The sequence below is a fragment of the Schistocerca gregaria genome, chromosome 2, assembly GCF_023897955.1.
Source record: "Schistocerca gregaria isolate iqSchGreg1 chromosome 2, iqSchGreg1.2, whole genome shotgun sequence".
NCBI lineage: Eukaryota > Metazoa > Arthropoda > Insecta > Orthoptera > Acrididae > Schistocerca > Schistocerca gregaria.
The window spans coordinates 765443171-765463849 of record NC_064921.1 but is presented as its reverse complement, the minus strand read 5'-3'; the positions used below and the strand labels follow the sequence as shown (position 1 = coordinate 765463849).

Genomic DNA, 20679 nt, shown 5'->3' with positions numbered 1-20679 from the left:
TCCTCACCCTCACCCTCTCCCTTCCCACCCCCCCTCCCCCTACAACTACACTCCCACACTACACGCCCAGAGGTGCGGCTATACTACGACTTCGTCTGTATGGCAAGTATATTTTTCGTGCCGCGAAAAAAAGGCAACTTGTGCTTTAATGTTTGTTTTTATCTGGAACGTATTACGAAAACCTGCACGGAATTTGTTAAGTTTGGTGTGATAAAATTTTTTTATGCTTATAAATGGTCGGACGTGATAAGGATTTTTGATCTCCTATAGTTTTCTTGTAATACTAATGTTGCTGTTCATTTTTGGAGATTTTTACGTACCTACATGGCATACAAGTTTGAAATACGCACCGTAGATAGTGCTGTTTTCTTTTACTGTCTGTGGTTTTAAATAGTTGACAGTTTTTGGTAATGGATTTAAAAAGTAATATTTTTATTGTTCACCTGCTAGTTTTCCACTTAATGACTTTTATATGTCAACATGGCATACAATTTTGTAATACACGCCGTATGTGGCGCTGCTATGTACTACCAGTCAGTGATTTTAAGTATTTCACTCTGTTTGATAAATATTTTAAATTTATTTTTATTGAGGACTTCTACTGTTATTGGATGAATTGTTGTATCCTTGATGGTAAGAGAACATTTTAATAAACAGAAAGGTTTCCTATACCCTGATAGGGCACCCCCTTCTCGACATTTCCTGGCAACAGAGGAAGGAGTAAACTGCCGGTTGTCTGTATGCACTGTAAATGCATATTACACATTTTTTGACATCTTCGGAAATGCCATTTTCGACTTTGTTATGTAAGTTTAAAGCGATAGGGTCTGTACATTTGGCATATGCTTAAGAATTTGGTAATAACTGTATTATGCATGAGTGTAAATTTAGTTTTCTGCACTGCAGGTTGATTTGAAAATGGATCTCGGACTGAAACTAGTCATCAAATGAAAAATATAATATTTGCATCTTGGACTGGTTTTTCGTTCCATTGAAATTTTGTTTTACATAAAAATGTAAATGTCATGTGACTAGGGCCTCCCGTCGGATAGACCGTTCGCCGGGTGCAAGTCTTTCGATTTGACGCCACTTCGGCAACTTGCGCGTCGATGGACATGAAATAATGATGATTAGGACAACACAACACCCAGTCGCTTAGCGGCGAAAATTTCCGATCCAGTCGGGAATCGAACCCGGGCCCTTTTTTTACTCATTTTGTTCGTTGTTGATCGTTTGTTTGGTCGTTGCGGACGTCACATGACATTCGTTCAAGTTCGTTTGTTGATCCTTTCACTCAGTTTTTTTTTATTACAGAGGCCAACCAGCTCTCTGACCGAACACGCTGAGCTACCATGCTGGCGGCCCTTAGGACTGACATTATGTCGTGGTGACCACTCAGCTACCGAGGGCGGTCTTCGTTTCACATTAAGAACTTCAACATAATTTCCGTTAAATGCAACAGCCTTATGCCCCTTACTGGGAGGGCGTATATCCCTGCTATGGTGATGTAGGCGTCAGTATCCTGCTGCATCGATAAGCTCAAAACATTCACGTCTCCTTCCCGCGGATTGCATCCTTCATTGGGTATGTGGTAAGAAGGTACTTCACGGATTGCCGTTTTGTTTCCCGTTCGAAGTGATGAACCCATATTTCATCTCTTGTCTCTTGTGACGATGTTCGAGGAAAATTTTTCACGATGAGTCCCATAACGCGTAAGCAATTCCGCACAGATGGTCCTTCGTTGCTATATATGGTGTTCCGTCAGGCGGCGAGGAACTCAGCGACCACAAACACACAGCTTAGAGCACCCCAACTGGTGGACGGTTGTGCTAGCACTACCAAAAGAGACGTCCAGTAGTGCAGTGAGGTCTTTGATTGTGTATCTTCGATCACCTCGAACGAGAGTGTCCGCACGTTTCAACATTGCAGGAGTCGCAGCTTTTTTAGGCCGGCCGGCACGCGGGAAATGCGATAGGTTTGCCCCACCTTGTTGCGATGGTGACAGACGCCTCGGCCAACGACTCATCGTGCTTTTGTGTCCACTGCCAGGTCTCCATAGACATTGTGCAAGCATGTATGAATACCTGCAATGCTCTGGTTTTCCGCCGAATGAACTCAGTGACAGCTCTGTCCTTGGAACGCCATTTTGAATGATACTTCTTACTGTCCCGTCGCTGGTTGCAACTTCATAAAATTATAGGGGCTGAAGTGGGAACATTCCAGGATGCCCCACAACAAGTACCGCATTTTTTTCAACCGAAAATGGCCGAGGAAAGAAATTTATTGCTTTACTTATTGGACGCCCCTCGTATTACAGACTGAGAACTTATGCTTGTACTTGAAACTTTCATCATTTTTCTATTGTGGAATTTACAGTTCTGTTGTCTTGCCACTCTTGTGACTGCTACTGGCTGTATGGTCATTGCTGCCGAAGACAAAATAAATTTAAAAAAATCCTGTTGAGGGTGTCATTTTGAGGTTTCTGAAGTTGGTGAGGCTGTACTCACCAGAAGGAGGAGACGGAGATGACGTCCTCGCAGCAGCTGCCGCCACAGTCGGAGAAGCTGGCGGACCGCTGGCGGCGCTGCTGCGCGCAGCTCGCCAGCCGCGACACGGCGAAGCGCGACGGCCGCTCCCACGTGGTGGGCCGCTGCGCGCGCCGGCGCGCCGCCGCCGCCTGCCAATAACAAAAAAAAAAAAAATGGTTCAAATGGCTCTGAGCACTGTGGGACTTAACAGCTGACGTCATCAGTCGTCTAGAACTTCTAACAACTTTAACCTAACTAACCTAAGGACATCACACACATCCATGCCCGAGGCAGGATTCGAACCTGCGACCGTATCGGTGACGCGGTTCCAGACCGAAGCTCCTAGAACCGCTCGGCCACTTCGGCCGGCGCCTGCGAAGAGAGCGACGTCACCGCCACTGTGCGTCAACGTAGCAGAACCCTGCTCACCAACAGCACTGCTTTCTGCGATAAGAGCCTCTCTATCACGCTAATAGACCTGTACTCTGCCTGGAGGGAGGCGACGAAGATTCAGAACTAAATGACTAAAGTTGAATCTCCACATGCAACACAAAAAACGCCACTTGGCCACCATTCTAGTGGCATCACCGAAGCTGCTTACGGAAGCACCCATATTACTGTGACGCCATTCGAGTAACGCTACTTTTAGACACGCCACAACAGCAGAATACCGGGGAAGTGCAATCAACCTGCAGACTCCTTACAAATCTCTCGTGTGACCGGTTCTAGCATATTACTCGAGTGTGTGGTACCAGTGCCAGACAGGACTACAAAGGTATATTGAAAGTATTCAGTTTTTTGTTAAAAATTAAACTCTCTAGCTGAACTTAAGGTTGATATTTATTTGGCTACTACTTTCGACGTTGCGTCAACGCCATCCTCAGGCCCTATATACACTATTGGCCATTAAAATTGCTACACCACGAAGATGACGTGCTACAGACGCGAAATTTATGCTGTGATATTCAAATGATTAGCTTTTCAGGCCATTCACACAAGGTTGGCGCCGGTGGTGTCACCCACAACGTGCTGACATGAGGAAACTTTCCAACCGATTTCTCATACACAAACAGCAGTTGACCGCCTTTGCCTGCTGAAACCTTGTTGTGATGCCTCGTGTAAGGTGGAGAAATGCGTACCATCACGTTTCCGACTTTGATAAAGGTCGGATTGTAGCCTATCGCGATTGCGGTTTATCGTATCGCGACATTGTTGCTCGAGTTGGACGAGATACAATGACTGTTAGCATAATATGGAATCGGTGGATTCGGGAGGGTAATACGAAACGCCGTTCTGGATCCCAACGGCCTCATATCACTAGCAGTCGAGATGATAGGCTTCTTATCCGCATGGCTGTAACGAATCGTGCAGCCACGTCTCGATTCCTGAGTCATCAGAGGGGGACGCTTGCGAGACCATGGCTGCGGTTACCCTTGGCGCTGCATCACAGACAGGAGCGCCTCCGATGGTGCACTCAACGACGAACCTGGGTGCACGAATGGCAAAACGTAATTTTTTAGGATGAATCCAGGTTCTGTTTACAGCATCATGACGGTCGAATCCGTATTTGGCGACATCGCCGTGAACGCACATTGGAAGCGTGTATTCGTCATCGCCATACTGGCGTATCAACCGGCGTGATGGTATGGGGTGCCATTGGTTACACGTCTCTGTCACCTCTTGTTCGCATTGACGGCACTTTGAACAGTGGACGTTACATTTCAGATGTGTTGCGACCCGTGGCTCTACTCTTCATTCGATTACTGCTAAACCCTACATTTCAGCAGGATAATGCACGGCCGAATGTTGCAGGTCCTGTACGGGCCTTTCTGGACAGAGAAAATGTTCGACTGCTGCCCTGGCCAGCACATTCTCCAGATCTTTCACAACTGGAAACGTCTGGTAAATGGCGTCCGAGCAACTGGCTCGTCACAATACGCTAGTCATTACTCTTGATGAACTGTGGTATCGTGTTGAAGCTGCATGGTCAGCTGTACCTGTACACGCCATCCAAGCTCTGTTTGACTCAATGTCCAGGCGTATCAAGGCCGTCATTACGGCCAGAGGTTGTTGTTCTGGGTACTGATTCTCAGGATCTATGCACCCAAATTGCGTGAAAATGTAATCACATGTCAGTTCTAGTATAATATATTTGTCCAATTAATACCCGTTTATCATATGCATTTCTTCTTGGTGTAGCAATTTTAATGGCCAGTAGTGTATAACAACACCATACATAAAACAATGTCGAAACTAGTAGCCAAATAAATAAAAAATCTCAAGTGCAGCTTGATGAGTCTCATTTTTAATAAAAATTATGCCAGCTATGTCCCACCTTCATCCAATTTAAATATGGATGTACGCAGGTATAGAGGTTTGTTCAATCCGCGGGAGAGTGTCCCAGAGATACTGGAGGAACTGAACTGGAAGACTCTCGAAGATAGACGTGAAGTATCCCGAGAAAGTTTATAAACAAAGATTCAAGAACTGTCTTTAAATGATTACTTTAAGAATATATTACAACCCTCTACCTATCGCTCATGTAGGGATCGTGAGGATAAGTTTAGAATAATTACTGCACCTACGGAGGTATTCAAACAATCATTCTTCCCGCACTCCATACATGAACGGAACAGGAAAAACCACAATAACTTGTACAATGGGGCGTACCCTCTGTCATGTCCCTCGGGGTGGTTTGCAGAGTATAAATGTAGGCGTATATAGATGTAGAAGTTGAAAACTTTTTAATTATGTGATGACACTTTCCTTCTCCCACAAGGAGCCGCCATCTTTGAAGCTAAGATGCCGTATTTCCACGCCTCGGCAGCTGAGGAGTCAGCTCGACGGATAGCTAATCGAAGAGGTTGGGGTTCGATTCCCGGCTAAGTCAGGGATTTTCTCCGCTGTGCGACTAGTGCTGAATTGTTCTTGCCCTTTGTATCGTAGTAATCGGCACTCCATTATTAAAATGGTTATATGGGCAGGTCCCCAAAGCCGATAAAATTAAAAAATTAAGTTTTTGATGGTTTTCATGTTTATACTTATGTATTATAAAAGTACGTGTAGTTTCGGTATGTAATTTCAATGATACATCGCGTTACTCCCTAAAAAGAAAGGACAACACGGTTTTGGGACATGTGACCCACTTCGGATTCATCTGCAAAGTTATAAATAAGTAATGAGACCAATCCAAATTGTTAGCATTAAAAATCTACACAGACCTTACACTAAAATACTTAAGAAAAAATTGCATGTGTATATATAAAATGGGAGCCCTTTGAAGTAGAATAACATAGGTTAAATTAGTGCATCCCTGTACAATTCATAAAGCAGGTGACTCTTTCCTTTCCTAGGCCTGCCGCGAAGACTATGGCAGAGCAGGGGTTAGCTAAAAAGACATATATCGGCAAATTAAAAAAAAGTGAAATCATTGTAAGCAAAATATAAATTACTATACGTCCAAACATCCCATACTTCCCACTACAAAACGTACAATGGTCAGTGCTTAGGGGCGTGATTTTGTTTTCGGTGGTTCCGCTCTTTTAATTTGGAGACTTCTCGTCTTCTTATGTAGATTCCACTCTCCGAGTGGCTTTCCGGCGGTCCTAGAAACAGAGAGGGTCTCCTGTTTTATGCCATGTATCTGGAACGCACTATTTTAACCTAATTTAACCTCTGTTGTTCGACTTTTATGGTCTCACATTTTACGTACGTACATGGGATTTGTAATCGCCCTTTCTCCGCAGGTTAATTTTCTTTTAATTTTCGTTGTAAGGAATAAGGTAAGCAAATGAGCGAACGTGCGGTCATTGCCTCGGTGTTGACCTTGTAATAAAATGACACTTTAAAAAAGGAATCGGACTTCAGGACAAACTTCTGAAAGAGGATAGGTTTGAGCGGTGACCTTGCGATATGCATGTAAAACTTCGACAATGGCAGCCGATCAGTTTCATCATCGCACTAAGTGCGACGGCCGATCTAGTACAATTGTTCCGAGTAATTTGCTGAAATGGCATTTAAAAATCAAATTAGGAGAAGGCGTATCAAATAATACATGATTAATGTAGATACTCATAAAATAGCAATTTAAGCCAAGTATTACGTAATGAAATGATACTATCTTTACAATCCATCAGATCAGGGGAAACGTTGCGTAGGAAAAGATACATGTCGATTCCGAGGCCCCAGCATTTGTTATTTTAAAATGAGCGTACTGCAGCTACGTGAGCGTAGGGGAGCAACGATCAGTGACATTTATGCTGCAAGAGTACACTGTTCGTAAACGTGGGTACATATAAGGACGTGACAAAGTGGCAGGAACAGAAAGGGGAAATTGTATTTTGCTGTTCCCATGGCCATACGGTGCGTTAAGTTGTTGGATTTCGCAACTGATAAAATATTCCGGGCTATTATGCCGTGGTCGAATGAATTTTACTTTAAAACCCGACGTTTCGCCCCCATCTGCGGAGGACATTTTCAAGGGGGATCGTAGCTTTGTTGAATGTTCGATTCACACCCTGGTTCGCTACTGAATACAGCAAAATTCCGCTTCCGCACAGTGCAACGACCAATTGCGCTAGCGTATTGAAAACATATGACATTACAGCCACCATCTGGTTTGTTCTGACGCAGCCGCATTATTTCCACTGTTGCCGAAAACGAATTAACGCATAGTACTCCACCTTTAACAATGAAGTGTGCTACTTTTAGCGGCGTCCTATGGTACTGTGGGATGGTGAGCTGTACTGCACGAATGTACCAGCAAAAAAAAAAAAAAAAAAAAAACAAATGCACAGACGGAAGAAGAAAGGTAGAGTAATCCATTTCCGGGAATATGTTTGTCTAGGTAACATATTTAAGTGATTATTGGTGCAAGATCACAGGGTAATGAGAGTGCAAGATAAGCCACTGCAAACGTGAAATGCTGGTACATTAATGACTGATGTAACAGCCAGAATGTTGAATGCAAGCATGCAGATGTGGATGCATTGTGTTGTACAGGTGCCGGACGTCATTTTGTGGCATGGAGTTTCAGGTCTGTTGCACCTGATTGGTCAGTACAGGGACAGTTAAATGTTGTTTGTAAATGACGTTGGAGTTTTCGTCCGATGACGTCCCACATGTGCTCGACTTGGTGACTGAGGAGGCCAAAGTAACATGTCGACAGTCTGTAGAGCATGTGGGTTACAACAGCGGTATGGAAGCGAGCGTTATCCTCTTGGAAAACACGCCCAGGAATGCTGGTCCTGAATGGCAGCACAACACGGTAAATCACCAGACTAATGTATAATTATGCAGTCTGGGTGCAACCACACAAAATTACAGCGCAGACCATAACTCCAGTTGTAGGTCATGTGCGTAGCACGCCGACAGGTTGGTTGATGGCTCTCAGTTAGCCTGCGCCTAACCAGTACACGACCTTCTCTGGCACAGTGGCAGAAAGAGCTTGCATGAGAAAACCAACAGACATTTACCATGCCATTCTCTGAACACTCCCTTGACACAACTGAAATCGCAAATGGAGGTGGTTTGGCGTGGTTGGAATGTAAGCTACAGGGCTTCTGGCTCGGATCTGTCTTTGAAGTAAACGATTTATAACAGTTCCTTGTGTCACTGTGATTCCAAATTCTGCTGCAACTGCTGCTGCAGATGTACTACGATACGCCAGAGCCACACGCTAAACACGATGGTCGTCGCTCTCGTTAATGCCACTTGGCCGTCCGGGGCCCAGTCTCCTTGCGACCGTACATTCCTGTGACCACGGGTGCCAGCAGTCGTATACATTGGCTACGTTCCTGCCAAGTCTTTCTATAATATCACAGAAGAAACATCCAGCTTCTCATAGCCCTATCACACGAAATGGTTCAAATGGTTCTGGGCAATATGGGACTGAACATCTGAGGTCATCAGTCCCGTAGACTTAGAACTACTTAAATCTAACTAACCTAAGGTCACCACACAAATCCATGCCCGAGGCAGGATTCGAACCTACGACCGTAGCAGAAGCACGGTTCTGTACTGAAGCGCCTATCACACGACCTCTTTCAAACTCAGTAAGGCAGTGATAATGGCGTCCTTGTCGCCGTAAAGCCATTCTTGACTAACATCAGCTCACGATGTCCAATCTCAAAGGTAACCAACGCTCACGACCGTAACATCACGTATTCAATGCAAACCTGATTTGCAATCTCATAGTGGCGCTACCAGCGTCACTATTATGCGACTGCTACTAAATTTAAACAGACGTTATCTTTCGGATGTAGGCACATGCCTACCAACTTTCGTTTATGTCGCCCAGTTCCTTCTTGGCGTTACGATTTTTTTTTCTTCAATGTATATAGCTATGTGACTTTATTTTTCTTTACTAAGTAGCACTTTATGAGCAGCGGTCGTAATTGCAGATGAAGTCGAGGGAGACAAAGAGCGCGTTTGAGTTCTGTGCGAGCGGACATCGGGGACGCAGGCTAGACCGCAGCGCCTGTCCTTCGTCCGGTTTTTCCGCTCCGCTCGGCGCCGTAGTTTTTGCGGCGGCGTGCCATAGGCCGTAACCATACCGAGCGCTCGCCGCCGCCACCGCCGTCATTTAGGGAGTCGCAGCGCAGCGTAGCGGTGGGTTGTTTGTGTTTTTCGGCATGGCGAACAGCGTCGGCCGGCGTCCCAGGGAGCCTACACAGCTTACCTCGCTGAGCAGCGCCGTTACTCAAAAGTGCCCGGGGGTCATTAAGGGCAGCGCGCTGCATCTGTTCCGCGACGTGGGGAATATGAGGCCCGCTGAAAAATAATGACTCCGAACTTTTTATTCCGTTTGCAACATCAGTTGACGTCTTACATGTCATGCATATTATTCTGTCGACTTTCTCGCTTCCCTGACGCAAATTGCATCCCTCCGCCGCTAGAGGGTTTAGAAGTGTAGCGTGTAACATGGCGGTGTGTAACGTAACTACGCTAGTGCATGAAAAACAGTGTTCTGTTATAGAGTTTCGAATTCGAAGAGTTCGTCCACACATGGAGCACTTTCTCCTTCAGCATGACAATGCCAGACCACACACGAGCGCTGCGACATCTGCAACAATCCGACGCCTTGTGTTCACTGTCAGCGATCATCCTCTACATCTACATGGTTGCTCCGCAATTCAGACTTAAGTGCCTGGCAGAGGGTTCATCGAACCATTTCCATACTACTTCTCTACCATTCCATACACGAATGGCGCGTGGGAAAAAGGAACGCTGTGCGGCTGGTCCTGGCGGAGGTTCGAGTCCTCCCTAGGGCATGGGTGTGTGTGTTTGTCCATAGGATAATTTAGGTTAAGTAGTGTGTAAGCTTAGGAACTGATGACCTTAGCAGTTAAGTCCCATAAGAATTCACACACATTTGAACATTTTTTTGAAAAAGGAACACTTATGTCTTTCCGCTCGAGCTCTGATTTCTCTAATTTTATTATGATGATCATTTCTCCCTACGATGGTGGGTGTCAACAAAGTATTTTCGCATTCGGAAGAGAAAGTTGGTGATTGAAATTTCCTAAATAGATCTCGCCGCAAAGAAAACCGCCTTTATGTCAGTGACTGCCACCCCAACTCCCGTGACATATCAGTGACTTTCTCACCCCTATTGAGCGGTAAGACGAAACGACCTACCCTTCTTTGCACCTTTTCTATGTCGTCCGTCAATCCTACCTGGTAAGGATCCAACACCGCGCAGCAATATTCCAGTAGAGGACGGATAAGTGTAATGTAGGCTCTCTCTTTAGTGGGTTTGTCTCATCTTCTAAGTCTTCTGCCAACAAAGCGCAGTCTTTGTTTCGCCTTTCCCATAATATTACCTATGTGGTCTTTCCAATTTAAAAAACTCGTAATTGTAATTCCTAGGTATTTAGTCGCATTGACAGCCCTTAGATTTGGGCGATTTATCGTATGCTCTCCACGCAGTCCAGACTTGAGACCATCCGATTTTCATCTTTCCAGAACTTAAAGAACATCTTCGAAGACATCACTTTGATAGTGATGAAGGAGTGCAAGCAAAGCTGAGGTTGTGGCTCCGTCAATCAAGTCAAACATTCTGCAGTGACGGTATCATGAAACTGCTCTCTCGCTGGGAGAAACGTGTTCGTCGCCAGAGTTACTACGACTAGAGAAATAGACACGAAGAATAAAGCTGTAGACTCTTAATAACGTTTGTTTTATTTAAAAACCTTAAGGACCTTTCACATAAAAAAGTCAGAGGCAATACTTTTCAGCAGAACCTCGTATTTACCAAATTTTTTTTCGTCGCGCCGAACTGCACCGAGCGTAAACAAAATTCTAGGGTTATTCAACAATATAGTTATAACACTGAAAGCAAAAGTATCTTTTGTGGGAAGTGCTGTTTTTGTTGTGATCATCAGTCAGAAGACTGGCTTGATCCAGCGCTACATGCTGCTCTGTCGCCTGGGTGTCTCTTCATCTCCGTCCGCAGTTCGTGGTCTCACGGTCGCGTTCTCACTTCCCCATCACGGGGTCCCGGGTTCGAAACCCGGCAGGAATTACAAAACTTACAATTCCTTTCTGCCAAACTCTCTTATTTTAGTCGAAATGGGTCATAAATTTATTTTTTCCGCAAATCGATCCAGAAGCTCCTCGTAGGTCATTCTTCAACATTCTTCTGTAGCATCGTATTTCTAAATCTTCTGTTCTCTTCCCATCTGAACAATACGTCCTCCCTGTTTCTCTTCCGTACAAGGCTATAATAGTGAAAAATATTTTCAGAAAAACTTCGTAATATTTCAGTTCATGTTAGATGTTAACAAATTTCTCTTTTTGAGAAATTCTTTTCTTGATATTGCCACTCTCCATTTTATATCATCTCGGCCAACGTTAGTTTTTACACAGCTCAAATAGCAAAATGTACCTGCTACTTTTAGTTTCTCATTCTCAAATCTAGTTCGCTCGGCATAAATTCAATTACACTTGTTTTATTTTTGTTGACCTTCATCTTATTATCTGTTTTCAGGACACTATATATGCCGTGCAGTTGTTTTTCCAGGTGCTCTGTCGTCTGTTGCAAAACTACAATGCCACTGGCAAACAAAGTTTTTATTCTTTTTCAAAGAACTTTAATTTCCTTTCCACATTTGTTTTTGGTTTCTTTCACAGCTTGTTCGACTTACAGATTAAATAACATCGGGGATAGGATACAATCCTGCCTCATTCCATTCTCTTTCATTTGCTTCGGCTGTTATGACTGCATTGCAAAGAACATTTTACTCCCTGTATTTTATCTCTGGTACCTTCAGCAAGGAGTGTGTACAAAGCACTACGCACCTTAAATATATTTAAACAATGGCATCAAGGAACCAGCAAAAGCTATTGCGATCCATAAACTATGTATTAATTTCGGTCAAGCGAGCATCATCAAGTCACACATTATCAAAATGTTAAATTTAAGAAAGAAGCATTCTAATCTACATCTACGTGTACGTGATTACCCTGCTATTCACAACAAAGTGCTGGCAGAGGGTTCAATGAACCACCTTCAAGCTATCTCTCTACCGTTCCCCTTTCGAAAGGCGCGAGGGAAAGACAAGCAATTCAATTTTTCTGTGTGAGCCCTGGTTTCTCTTCTTTTATCGTGATTGTCACTTGTCCCTACGTAGGTGGATGCCAACAAAATGTTTCTGCAATCGGAGGAGAAAATTGGTGATTGAAATTTCATGAGAAGATCCCGTCCCAACGAAAAACGCCTTTGTTTTAATGATTGCCACTGCAATTCACGTATCATGTCTGTGGCACCACCTCCCTTATTTCGCGATAATACAAAAAGAGTTGCCCTTCTTTGTACTTTTTCGATGTCATCCGTCAGTCCCAACTGATGCGGATCTCACACAAAAGTATCGAGTGATATTGGTCTTAGACAGTAGGAATTGGTACAAAAAAAAAATGGCTCTGAGCACTATGGGACTCAACTGCTGTGGTCATTAGTCCCCTAGAACTTAGAACTACTTAAACCTAACTAACCTAAGGACATCACACACATCCATGCCCGAGGCAGGATTCGAACCTGCGACCGTAGCAGTCGCACGGTTCCGGACTGCGCGCCTAGAACCGCGAGACCACCGCGGCCGGCAGGAATTGGTACATTTTTATTTTCTGATGACTAGGGGATGATAACAAACACAGAGAATGATTCGCAAAATCAGATTACGCCATGATGATCCTTGCCACTGCAGAATGTATTTCATGAATTTATCCATCTCAAAAACGGGGTGTGGCGGAGACTTTAGAATAAGCGTTCTATGATGCCTCTTGATGTATAGTATTAACATTTCCTTCTTTTCGTCAAACTGGGCCATAGCTCTTTCCTTTCTAATTCGATATTATTTACACGGAGTCCCCATCTAACCTTCAGTATCTTTCTAAAGCTCCACATTTATCAAGATTTTTCTCCTTTTCTCCGTTTCTCTATATGTCTTTATCGTCCGTTTCACTTCCACATAACGCTATTGTGCAAATACTTACTTACTAGGTTGGCCGTACAAATGGCTGTCAGTCTTTGGTCTCGCCAATCTGACTCCACCATCATCTTCGGTCCATGTATTCCTCTCCGTCTAATTCCATCGTACTCGTATCTTCTCTGATTCCGTCTGTCCATCTAAGAAAAGCTGTACCTCTTAGTCTGCTAGCACTGATGTCTTGTCTCACCACCTATTTGGTGACCTGGCCTTCTCGATGTATTATGTAGCCATAGCACTTCAATCTCCTCTCTTTAATCACTGCCACAAGTTTCAGCGATTTGTACAGGTCCTATAGTTCGCAAAGTTTTCCTTTGCTCCAGTCTTCTCTGCCCTTCGTTGGTCCAAAATTCTGTCCCAGAACAGCATTGCAGATGTCACGGTTTTCTTTCTATCTTTTGGGCCAGATTCCAAGCGCAATACTCTAGGTAGGACCACGAGTTGTATGTCAATCCTGTAGTCGTAATTTTCGTGGATCTCAATACAGGTAGTACAAATAGGTTCAGAAAAACACCTTTAGACATTGGATGTGGGGCAGTGATAGAAGGAATGCTCAGCCTCGGCTACAGTGAATTAATTTATTACAACACTATATGTTTGATGTAGAGGCTTATCTCACTAGGGATAAGATAGATACTGCCTACAGGAAAATTAAAGAGACCTTTGAAGAAAAGAGAACCACTTGTATCAATATCAAGAGCTCAGATGGAAACCCAGTTCTAAGCAAAGAAGGGAAAGCAGAAAGGTGGAAGGAGTATATAGAGGGTCTATACAAGGGCGACGTACTTGAGGACAATATTATGGAAATAGAAGAGGATGTAGATGAAGATGAAATGGGAGATGCGATAGTGCGTGAAGAGTTTGACAGAGCACTGAAAGACCTGAGTCGAAACAAGGACCCAGGAGCAGACAAAATTCCATTAGAACTGCTGACGGCCTTGGGAGAGCCAGTCCTGACAAAACTCTACCATCTGGTGAGCAAGATGTATGAAACAGGCGAAATACCCTCAGACTTCAAGAAGAATATAATAATTCCAATCCCAAAGAAAGCAGGTGCTGACAGATGTGAAAATTACCGAACAATCAGTTTAATAAGTCACGAATGCAAAATACTAACGCGAATTCTTTACAGACGAATGAAAATCTGGTAGGAGCCGACCTCGTGGAAGATCACTTTGGATTCCGTAGAAATATTGGAACACGTGAGGCAATACTGACCTTACGACTTATCTTAGAAGTTAGATTTAGGGAAGGCAAACCTACGTTTCTAGCGTTTGTAGACTTAGACAAAGCTTTTGGCAATGTTGACTGGAATACTCTCTTTCAAATTCTGAAGGTGGCAGGGGTAAAATACAGGGAGCGAAAGGCTATTTACAATTTGTACAGAAACCAAATGGCAGTTATAGGAGTTGAGGGGCATAAAAGGGAAGCAGTGGTTGGGAAAGGAGTGAGACAGGGTTGTAGCTTCTCCCCGATGTTATTCAGTCTGTATATTGAGCAAGCAGTGAAGGAAGCAAAAGAAAAATTCGGAGTAGGTATTAAAAACCATGGAGAAGAAATAAAAGCTTTGAGGTTCGCCGATGACATTGTAATGCGGTCAGAGACAGCAAAGGACTTGGAAGAGCAGTTGAAGGGATTGGAAAGTGTCTTGAAAGGAGGATATAAGATGAACATCAACAAAAGCAAAACGAGTATAATAGAATGTAGTCGAGTTAAGTCGGGTGATGCTGAGGAAATTAGATTAGGAAATGAGACACTTAAAGTAGTAAAAGAGTTTTGCTATTTGGGGAGCAAAATAACTGATGATGGTCGAAGTAGAGAGGATATAAAATGTAGACTGGCAGTGGCAAGGAAAGCGTTTCTGAAGAAGAGAAATTTGTTAACATCGAGTATAGATGTAAGTGCCAGGAGGTCGTTTCTGAAATATTTGTATGGAGCGTAGCCACGTATGGAAGTGAAACATGGACGATAACTAGTTTGGACAGGAAGAGAATAGAAGCTTTCGATATGTGGTGCTACAGAAGAGTGCTGAAGATTAGATGGGTAGATCATATAACTAATGAGGAGGTATTGAATAGGACTGGGGAGAAGAGGAATTTGTGGCACTACTTGACTAGAAGAAAGGATCGGTTGGTAGGACATGTTCTGAGGCATCAAGGGATCACCAACTTAGTATTGGAGGGAAGCGTGGAGGGTAAAAATCGTAGAGGGAGACCAAGAGATGAATACACTAAACAGATTCAGAAGATGTAGTTTGCAGTAGGTACTGGGAGATGAAGAAGCTTGCACAGCATAGAGTAGCATGGAGAGCTCTATCAAATCAGTCTCAGGACTGAAGACCACAACAACAACATATGTTTGATTAGGCTGGCTTCCATCTGAAAGCGGAGGCGGAATTTGGTCATTAGAAAGAACCTGTGATGAAAACCAGAGACATCTTGGCCATGATGGAATGTTCACGACAACTTCTTCGTAGTGCTGCCCTTTTGCTTGTGTGGTGCATGCAGTTGCTGCCCCTCAAGCTGTAATTTGCAACCGCACATTATAGAATAGGTCTGTGTGTGGAACATGGTAATATTTCATCTTATTGTGCGCTTCTCACTTGGCAGGAGTTTCGATAACTTCATTCTCTCTCGGACAAGAAATTGTACCAGTATGAACTGGAAGAGTTTAATTGGTGTGGTTCCAAATTACTTTGTTCGTAGTTTCGCTTAGACAGCGATCATTTCATTCACGTTTTCCAGGTGACGGGCGAAGGATTTCGAAAACAGTTATTGATTCAGTGTAATATATCGGTTCGTTGCTGCATCAATTGACGTGTGTTTCACTGCGCGAGAGTTTCTGTGCTAAGCGTGTAATCAAGTCTCTATCAATATTCACCGACACGGTAAGAGCAGGTCAGTGTGCTGGGATACAATAACCAGCCCGCAATTACACGCCGGCGGCTCCGTGCCGCCGATTGGCCGACAGCCCGTGTGCGGACAGCTTTGTGATTAGGCGAGGAAAGAATGGCCGCACGCAGCAATTCAGATTCGGCACGGGCAGTCGTAATAAACGGATAAGACCCGGCGCGCTCTTGGGTTTGCTTTCAGCAGCGGAGGTTGTAGCTCAGAATTACACAGTATGCAGGCCGGTGCGAGTATTGTTTGTGAAGATCTGATACTGAGTGCGTATCTTTACATCGTCATCTGCTTTCAAGTGGTCTTACGTGATTTTCGAACACAATGTTTCCGAAGCGCCTGATATCGTGCTGTTCTGCCTGCAGGGCCCGGTATCGCCCGAGTGCTGTGAACTGACTCTGCTGTTTACACTCGCGTTCTGCATAGGGATGCCGGATATCTTTCAAGCAACCTTTTTGAGACCTGGCAGATTAAAACTGTGTGCCGGACCGAGACTCGAACTCGGGACCTTTGCCTTTCGGGGGCAAGTGCTCTACCAACTGAGCTACCCAAGCACGAATCATGCTCCGTCCTCACAGCTTTACTTCTGCCAGTACCTCGTCTCCTACCTTCCAAACTTTACAGCCTGTCTTTCGCACGGCTCGGCACATAGTTTTAATCTGCCAGGAAGTTTCATATCAGCGCACACTCCGCTGTAGAGCTAAAATTTCATTCTAGAAACATCCCCCAGGCTGTGGCTAAGCCATGTCTCCGCAGTATCCTTTCTTCCAGGAGTGCTAGTTCTGGAAGGTTCGCGGGAGAGCTTCTGTGAAGTTTGGAAGGAAGGAGACGAGGTACTGGCGGAATTAAAGCTGTGAGGACGAGGCGTGAGTTGTGCTTGGATAGCTCAGTTGGATGCCGGCACGCTAGCTCAGTGTGTTCGATCAGAGAGCTGTTGGCCTCTGTAATAAAAAACTGAGTGGAACGATCAACAAAACGAACTTTAACGGATGTCCCGTGACGTCCGCAACGACCAAACACAATGATCAACAACGAACAAAAGAAAAGAAAAGTTGGTAGAGCACTTGCCTGCGAAAGGCAAAGGTCCCGAGTTCGAGTCTCGGTCCGGCACGCATTTTTAATCTGAAAGGAAGTTTCATATCAGCACACACTCCACTGTAGAGTGAAAATTTCATTCTAGGAACCTTTTTGAGGTTATTTCGTTTTATTCCCATGCCAGTTGAACTGGAGTCTTAAAACCGCTCACAGTAACCCGTTTCTGAAATGAATGATTTTCGGTTTTTTGTTCCTGTTATTTCATGTAATAAACATAGAAATCGTACAAAGACCGTAAGATTTTGAGCCCTTCAGTTTCAAGATACTCAGAATCAAAATATTAAATTAATAGCAAATAAAAGAAGTCCATTCACCGTTCGCAGCTTTTGTCGAAGTGATACGTGATTGAATACTGCATAAAATTAACAATTCTTCTAGAATGAGATTTTCACTCTGCAGCGGAGTGTGCACTGATATGAAACTTCCTGGCAGATTAAAACTGTGTGCCCGACCGAGACTCGAACTCGGGACCTTTGCCTTTCGCGGGCAAGTGCTCTACCAACTGAGCTACCGAAGCACGACTGACGCCCGGTACTGACAGCTTTACTTCTGCCAGTATCCGTCTCCTACCTTCCAAACTTTACAGAAGCTCTTCTGCGAAACATGCAGAACTAGCACTCCTGAAAGAAAGGATACTGTGGAGACATGGCTTAGCCACAGCCTGGGGGACGTTTCCAGAATGAGATTTTCACTCTGCAGCGGAGTGTGCACTGATATGAAACTTCCTGGCAGATTAAAACTGTGTGCCCGACCGAGACTCGAACTCGGGACCTTTGCCTTTCGCGGGCAAGTGCTCTACCAACTGAGCTACCGAAGCATGACTCACGCCCGGTACTCACAGCTTTACTTCTGCCAGTATCCGTCTCCTACCTTCCAAACTTTACAGAAGCTCTTCTGCGAAACATGCAGAACTAGCACTCCTGAAAGAAAGGATACTGTGGAGACATGGCTTAGCCACAGCCTGGGGGATGTTTCCAGAATGAGATTTTCACTCTGCAGCGGAGTGTGCACTGATATGAAACTTCCTGGCAGATTAAAACTGTGTGCCCGACCGAGACTCGAACTCGGGACCTTTGCCTTTTGCGGGCAAGTGCTCTACCAACTGATCTACCGAAGCACGACTCACGCCCGGTACTCACAGCTTTACAGATACTGGCAGAAGTACAGCTGTGAGTACCGGGCGTGAGTCGTGCTTCGGTAGCTCAGTTGGTAGAGCACTTGCCCGCGAAAGGCAAAGGTCCCGAGTTCGAGTCTCGGTCGGGCACACGTTTTTAATCTGCCAGGAAGTTTCAACAATTCTTCTGTTGATTCTGTTTTTTAAAGTCTGCTCAAAAATCATGTTGTAATCGAAGATCATACCACTATTTAGGAATTACGAACGTTCAGTGCCAAAGGGTAAAACTGAGGACGCAGAACTCTATTTTTAGTGTCAAGTAGCCCGTTTTCAAGTGCTACAAACTGATAATGGCGCACTAGGTAGAAACAGGCACTAGATCAGAGACTTTCTATTTCATTTAAAACTATGGAAGAACTAATAAATTTTAAGTTTTCTCCTTATATGATGTTGCCCGTTTGTTGTGACACATCCCGTCTTTAATTTGTTAAAGCAAGCGGAGGATTTTATTTTGCTGATACCACATTGCATAAAATACTTCTTACTAGGGATGTTATCTGTGATGCAACTGATACCCGACGAGTACAGTGAGACAGTACCGTACATATCAGATGGGACAGGTCTTACACACTGCAAGTGCAGACGTGCCATCTGACAGGTCGTCCCACATGGTAACATGTACATTATTGTCTCAGCAATGCTGTGCCACTTCTCGTGACGTGTGTTTGTTGCGCTTGTCTGTCGGAATCGTGATTAAAGTAGCACTGACTACTTTTTCTATTTTCTATAATAACATTACAGTATTTGAAACCAAGAGATAAATCCCTCGTTTTTGAAAAACGTTTATTTTAACAACAAAAGATTTTAGCACTGCTGCTGTTGTACCGAGCCTCGGGCTCCTACCGTTGCGGTCGCAGAACGACTGACTGTTTCTAATTGGTCGAACGGTGTCCACCGCAAACTGCTCTCCATCGACACGACACGGTCAATCTTGAAGGTTATTATATAACAGGTATCATACATGGAAACCGTTTGTAAAGTGCGTGTCTGGAACGTCATGATGGCTTTCTGACTAACTCTTATGCCTGTCGTTACGTCATCCATACAAAATCTGACGTTTATCACTTGCTTTGCAAATAATTTTTGACGTAATAAGACGACCAAGGGAATCCTAAAATAACAAAAGCGTTTTTCTGTAACCTTAGTAAGCTATCAGGAAGTCACAGTAATACTACACTACCGGCCATTAAAATTGCTACACCAAGAAGAAATGCAGATGATAACAGGTATTCATTGGAAATATGTATTATACTAGAAATGACATGTGTTTAATTTCCACGCAATTTGCTTCCATAGATCCTGAGAATCAGCACCCAGAACAACCAGCTCTGGCCGTAATGACGGCCTTGATACGCCTGGACATTGAGTCGTACAGGTACAGCTGACCATGCAGCTTCAACACGATACCACAGTTCATCAAGAGTAATGACTGGCGTATTGTGACGAGCCAGTTGCTAGGACGCCATTTACCAGACGTTTTCAGTTGTGAGAGATCTGGAGAATGTGCTGGCCAGGGCAGCAGTCGAACATTTTCTGTACCCAGAAAGTCGCGTACAGGACCTGCAACATGCGGTCGTACATTATCCTCCTGAAATGTAGGGTTTCGCAGAGATCGAATGAAGGGTAGAGCCACGGGTCGTAATGCATCTGAAATGTAGCGCCCACTGTTCAAAGTGCCGTCAATGCGAACAAGAGGTGACCGAGACGTGTAACCAGTGGCACACCGTGCCATCACGCTGGGTGATACGCCAGCATGGCGATGACAAATACATGATTCCAATGTGCGTTCACCGCAATGTCGCCAAACAGGGATGTGACCATCACGATGCTGTAAACAGAAACTGGATTGGCCCGAAAAAATGACGTTTTGCCATTCGTGCACCCAGGTATGTCGTTGAGTACACCATCGCAGGTGTTCCTGTCTGTGATGCAGCGTCAAGGGTAACCGCAGCAATAGTCTCCGAGCCGATAGTCCATGGTGCTGCAAACGTCGTCGAACTGTCCGTGCAGATGGTTGTTGTCTTGCAAACGTCTCCATCTGTTGACTCAGAGATCGAGACGTGGCTGCACGATCCGTTACAGCCATGCGGATAAGATGCGTGTCATCTCGATTGCTAGTGATACGAGGCCATTGGGATCCAGCACAGCGTTCCGTATTGCCCTCCTGAACCCACCGATTCCATATTCTGCTACAGTCATTGGATCTAGACCAACGCGTGCAGCAATGTCGCGATACGATAAACCGCAATCGCGATAGACTACAATCCGACCTTTATCAATGTCGGAAACGTGATGGTACGCGTTTCTTCACTTTACACGAGGCATCACAACAACGTTCCACCAGGCAACGCCGGTCAATTACTGTTCGTGTATGAGAAATTGGTTTGAAACGTTCCTCATGTCAGCACGTTGTAGCTGCCGGTACTGGTGCCAATCTCGTGTGAATGCTCTGAAAAGCTAATCATTTGCATATCACAGTATCTTCTTCCTGTTGG

The 20679-nt window shown here is 44.5% G+C and overlaps 1 protein-coding gene and 1 non-coding gene across 2 annotated transcripts in view; both read right to left on the bottom strand.

The window, feature by feature from the left end:
- Positions 1–20679, bottom strand: part of LOC126334988 (uncharacterized) — an 854692-nt gene that overhangs the window by 659442 nt on the left and 174571 nt on the right. The window contains exon 2 of the mRNA XM_049997796.1: positions 2508–2677. Coding sequence (XP_049853753.1) covers positions 2508–2677 — 170 coding nt within the window. The remainder of the gene's footprint in view (positions 1–2507; positions 2678–20679) is intronic.
- Trnas-cga (transfer RNA serine (anticodon CGA)) lies at positions 16396–16470 on the bottom strand. The gene has a single exon. It is a non-coding gene; the product is annotated as a tRNA-Ser (tRNA).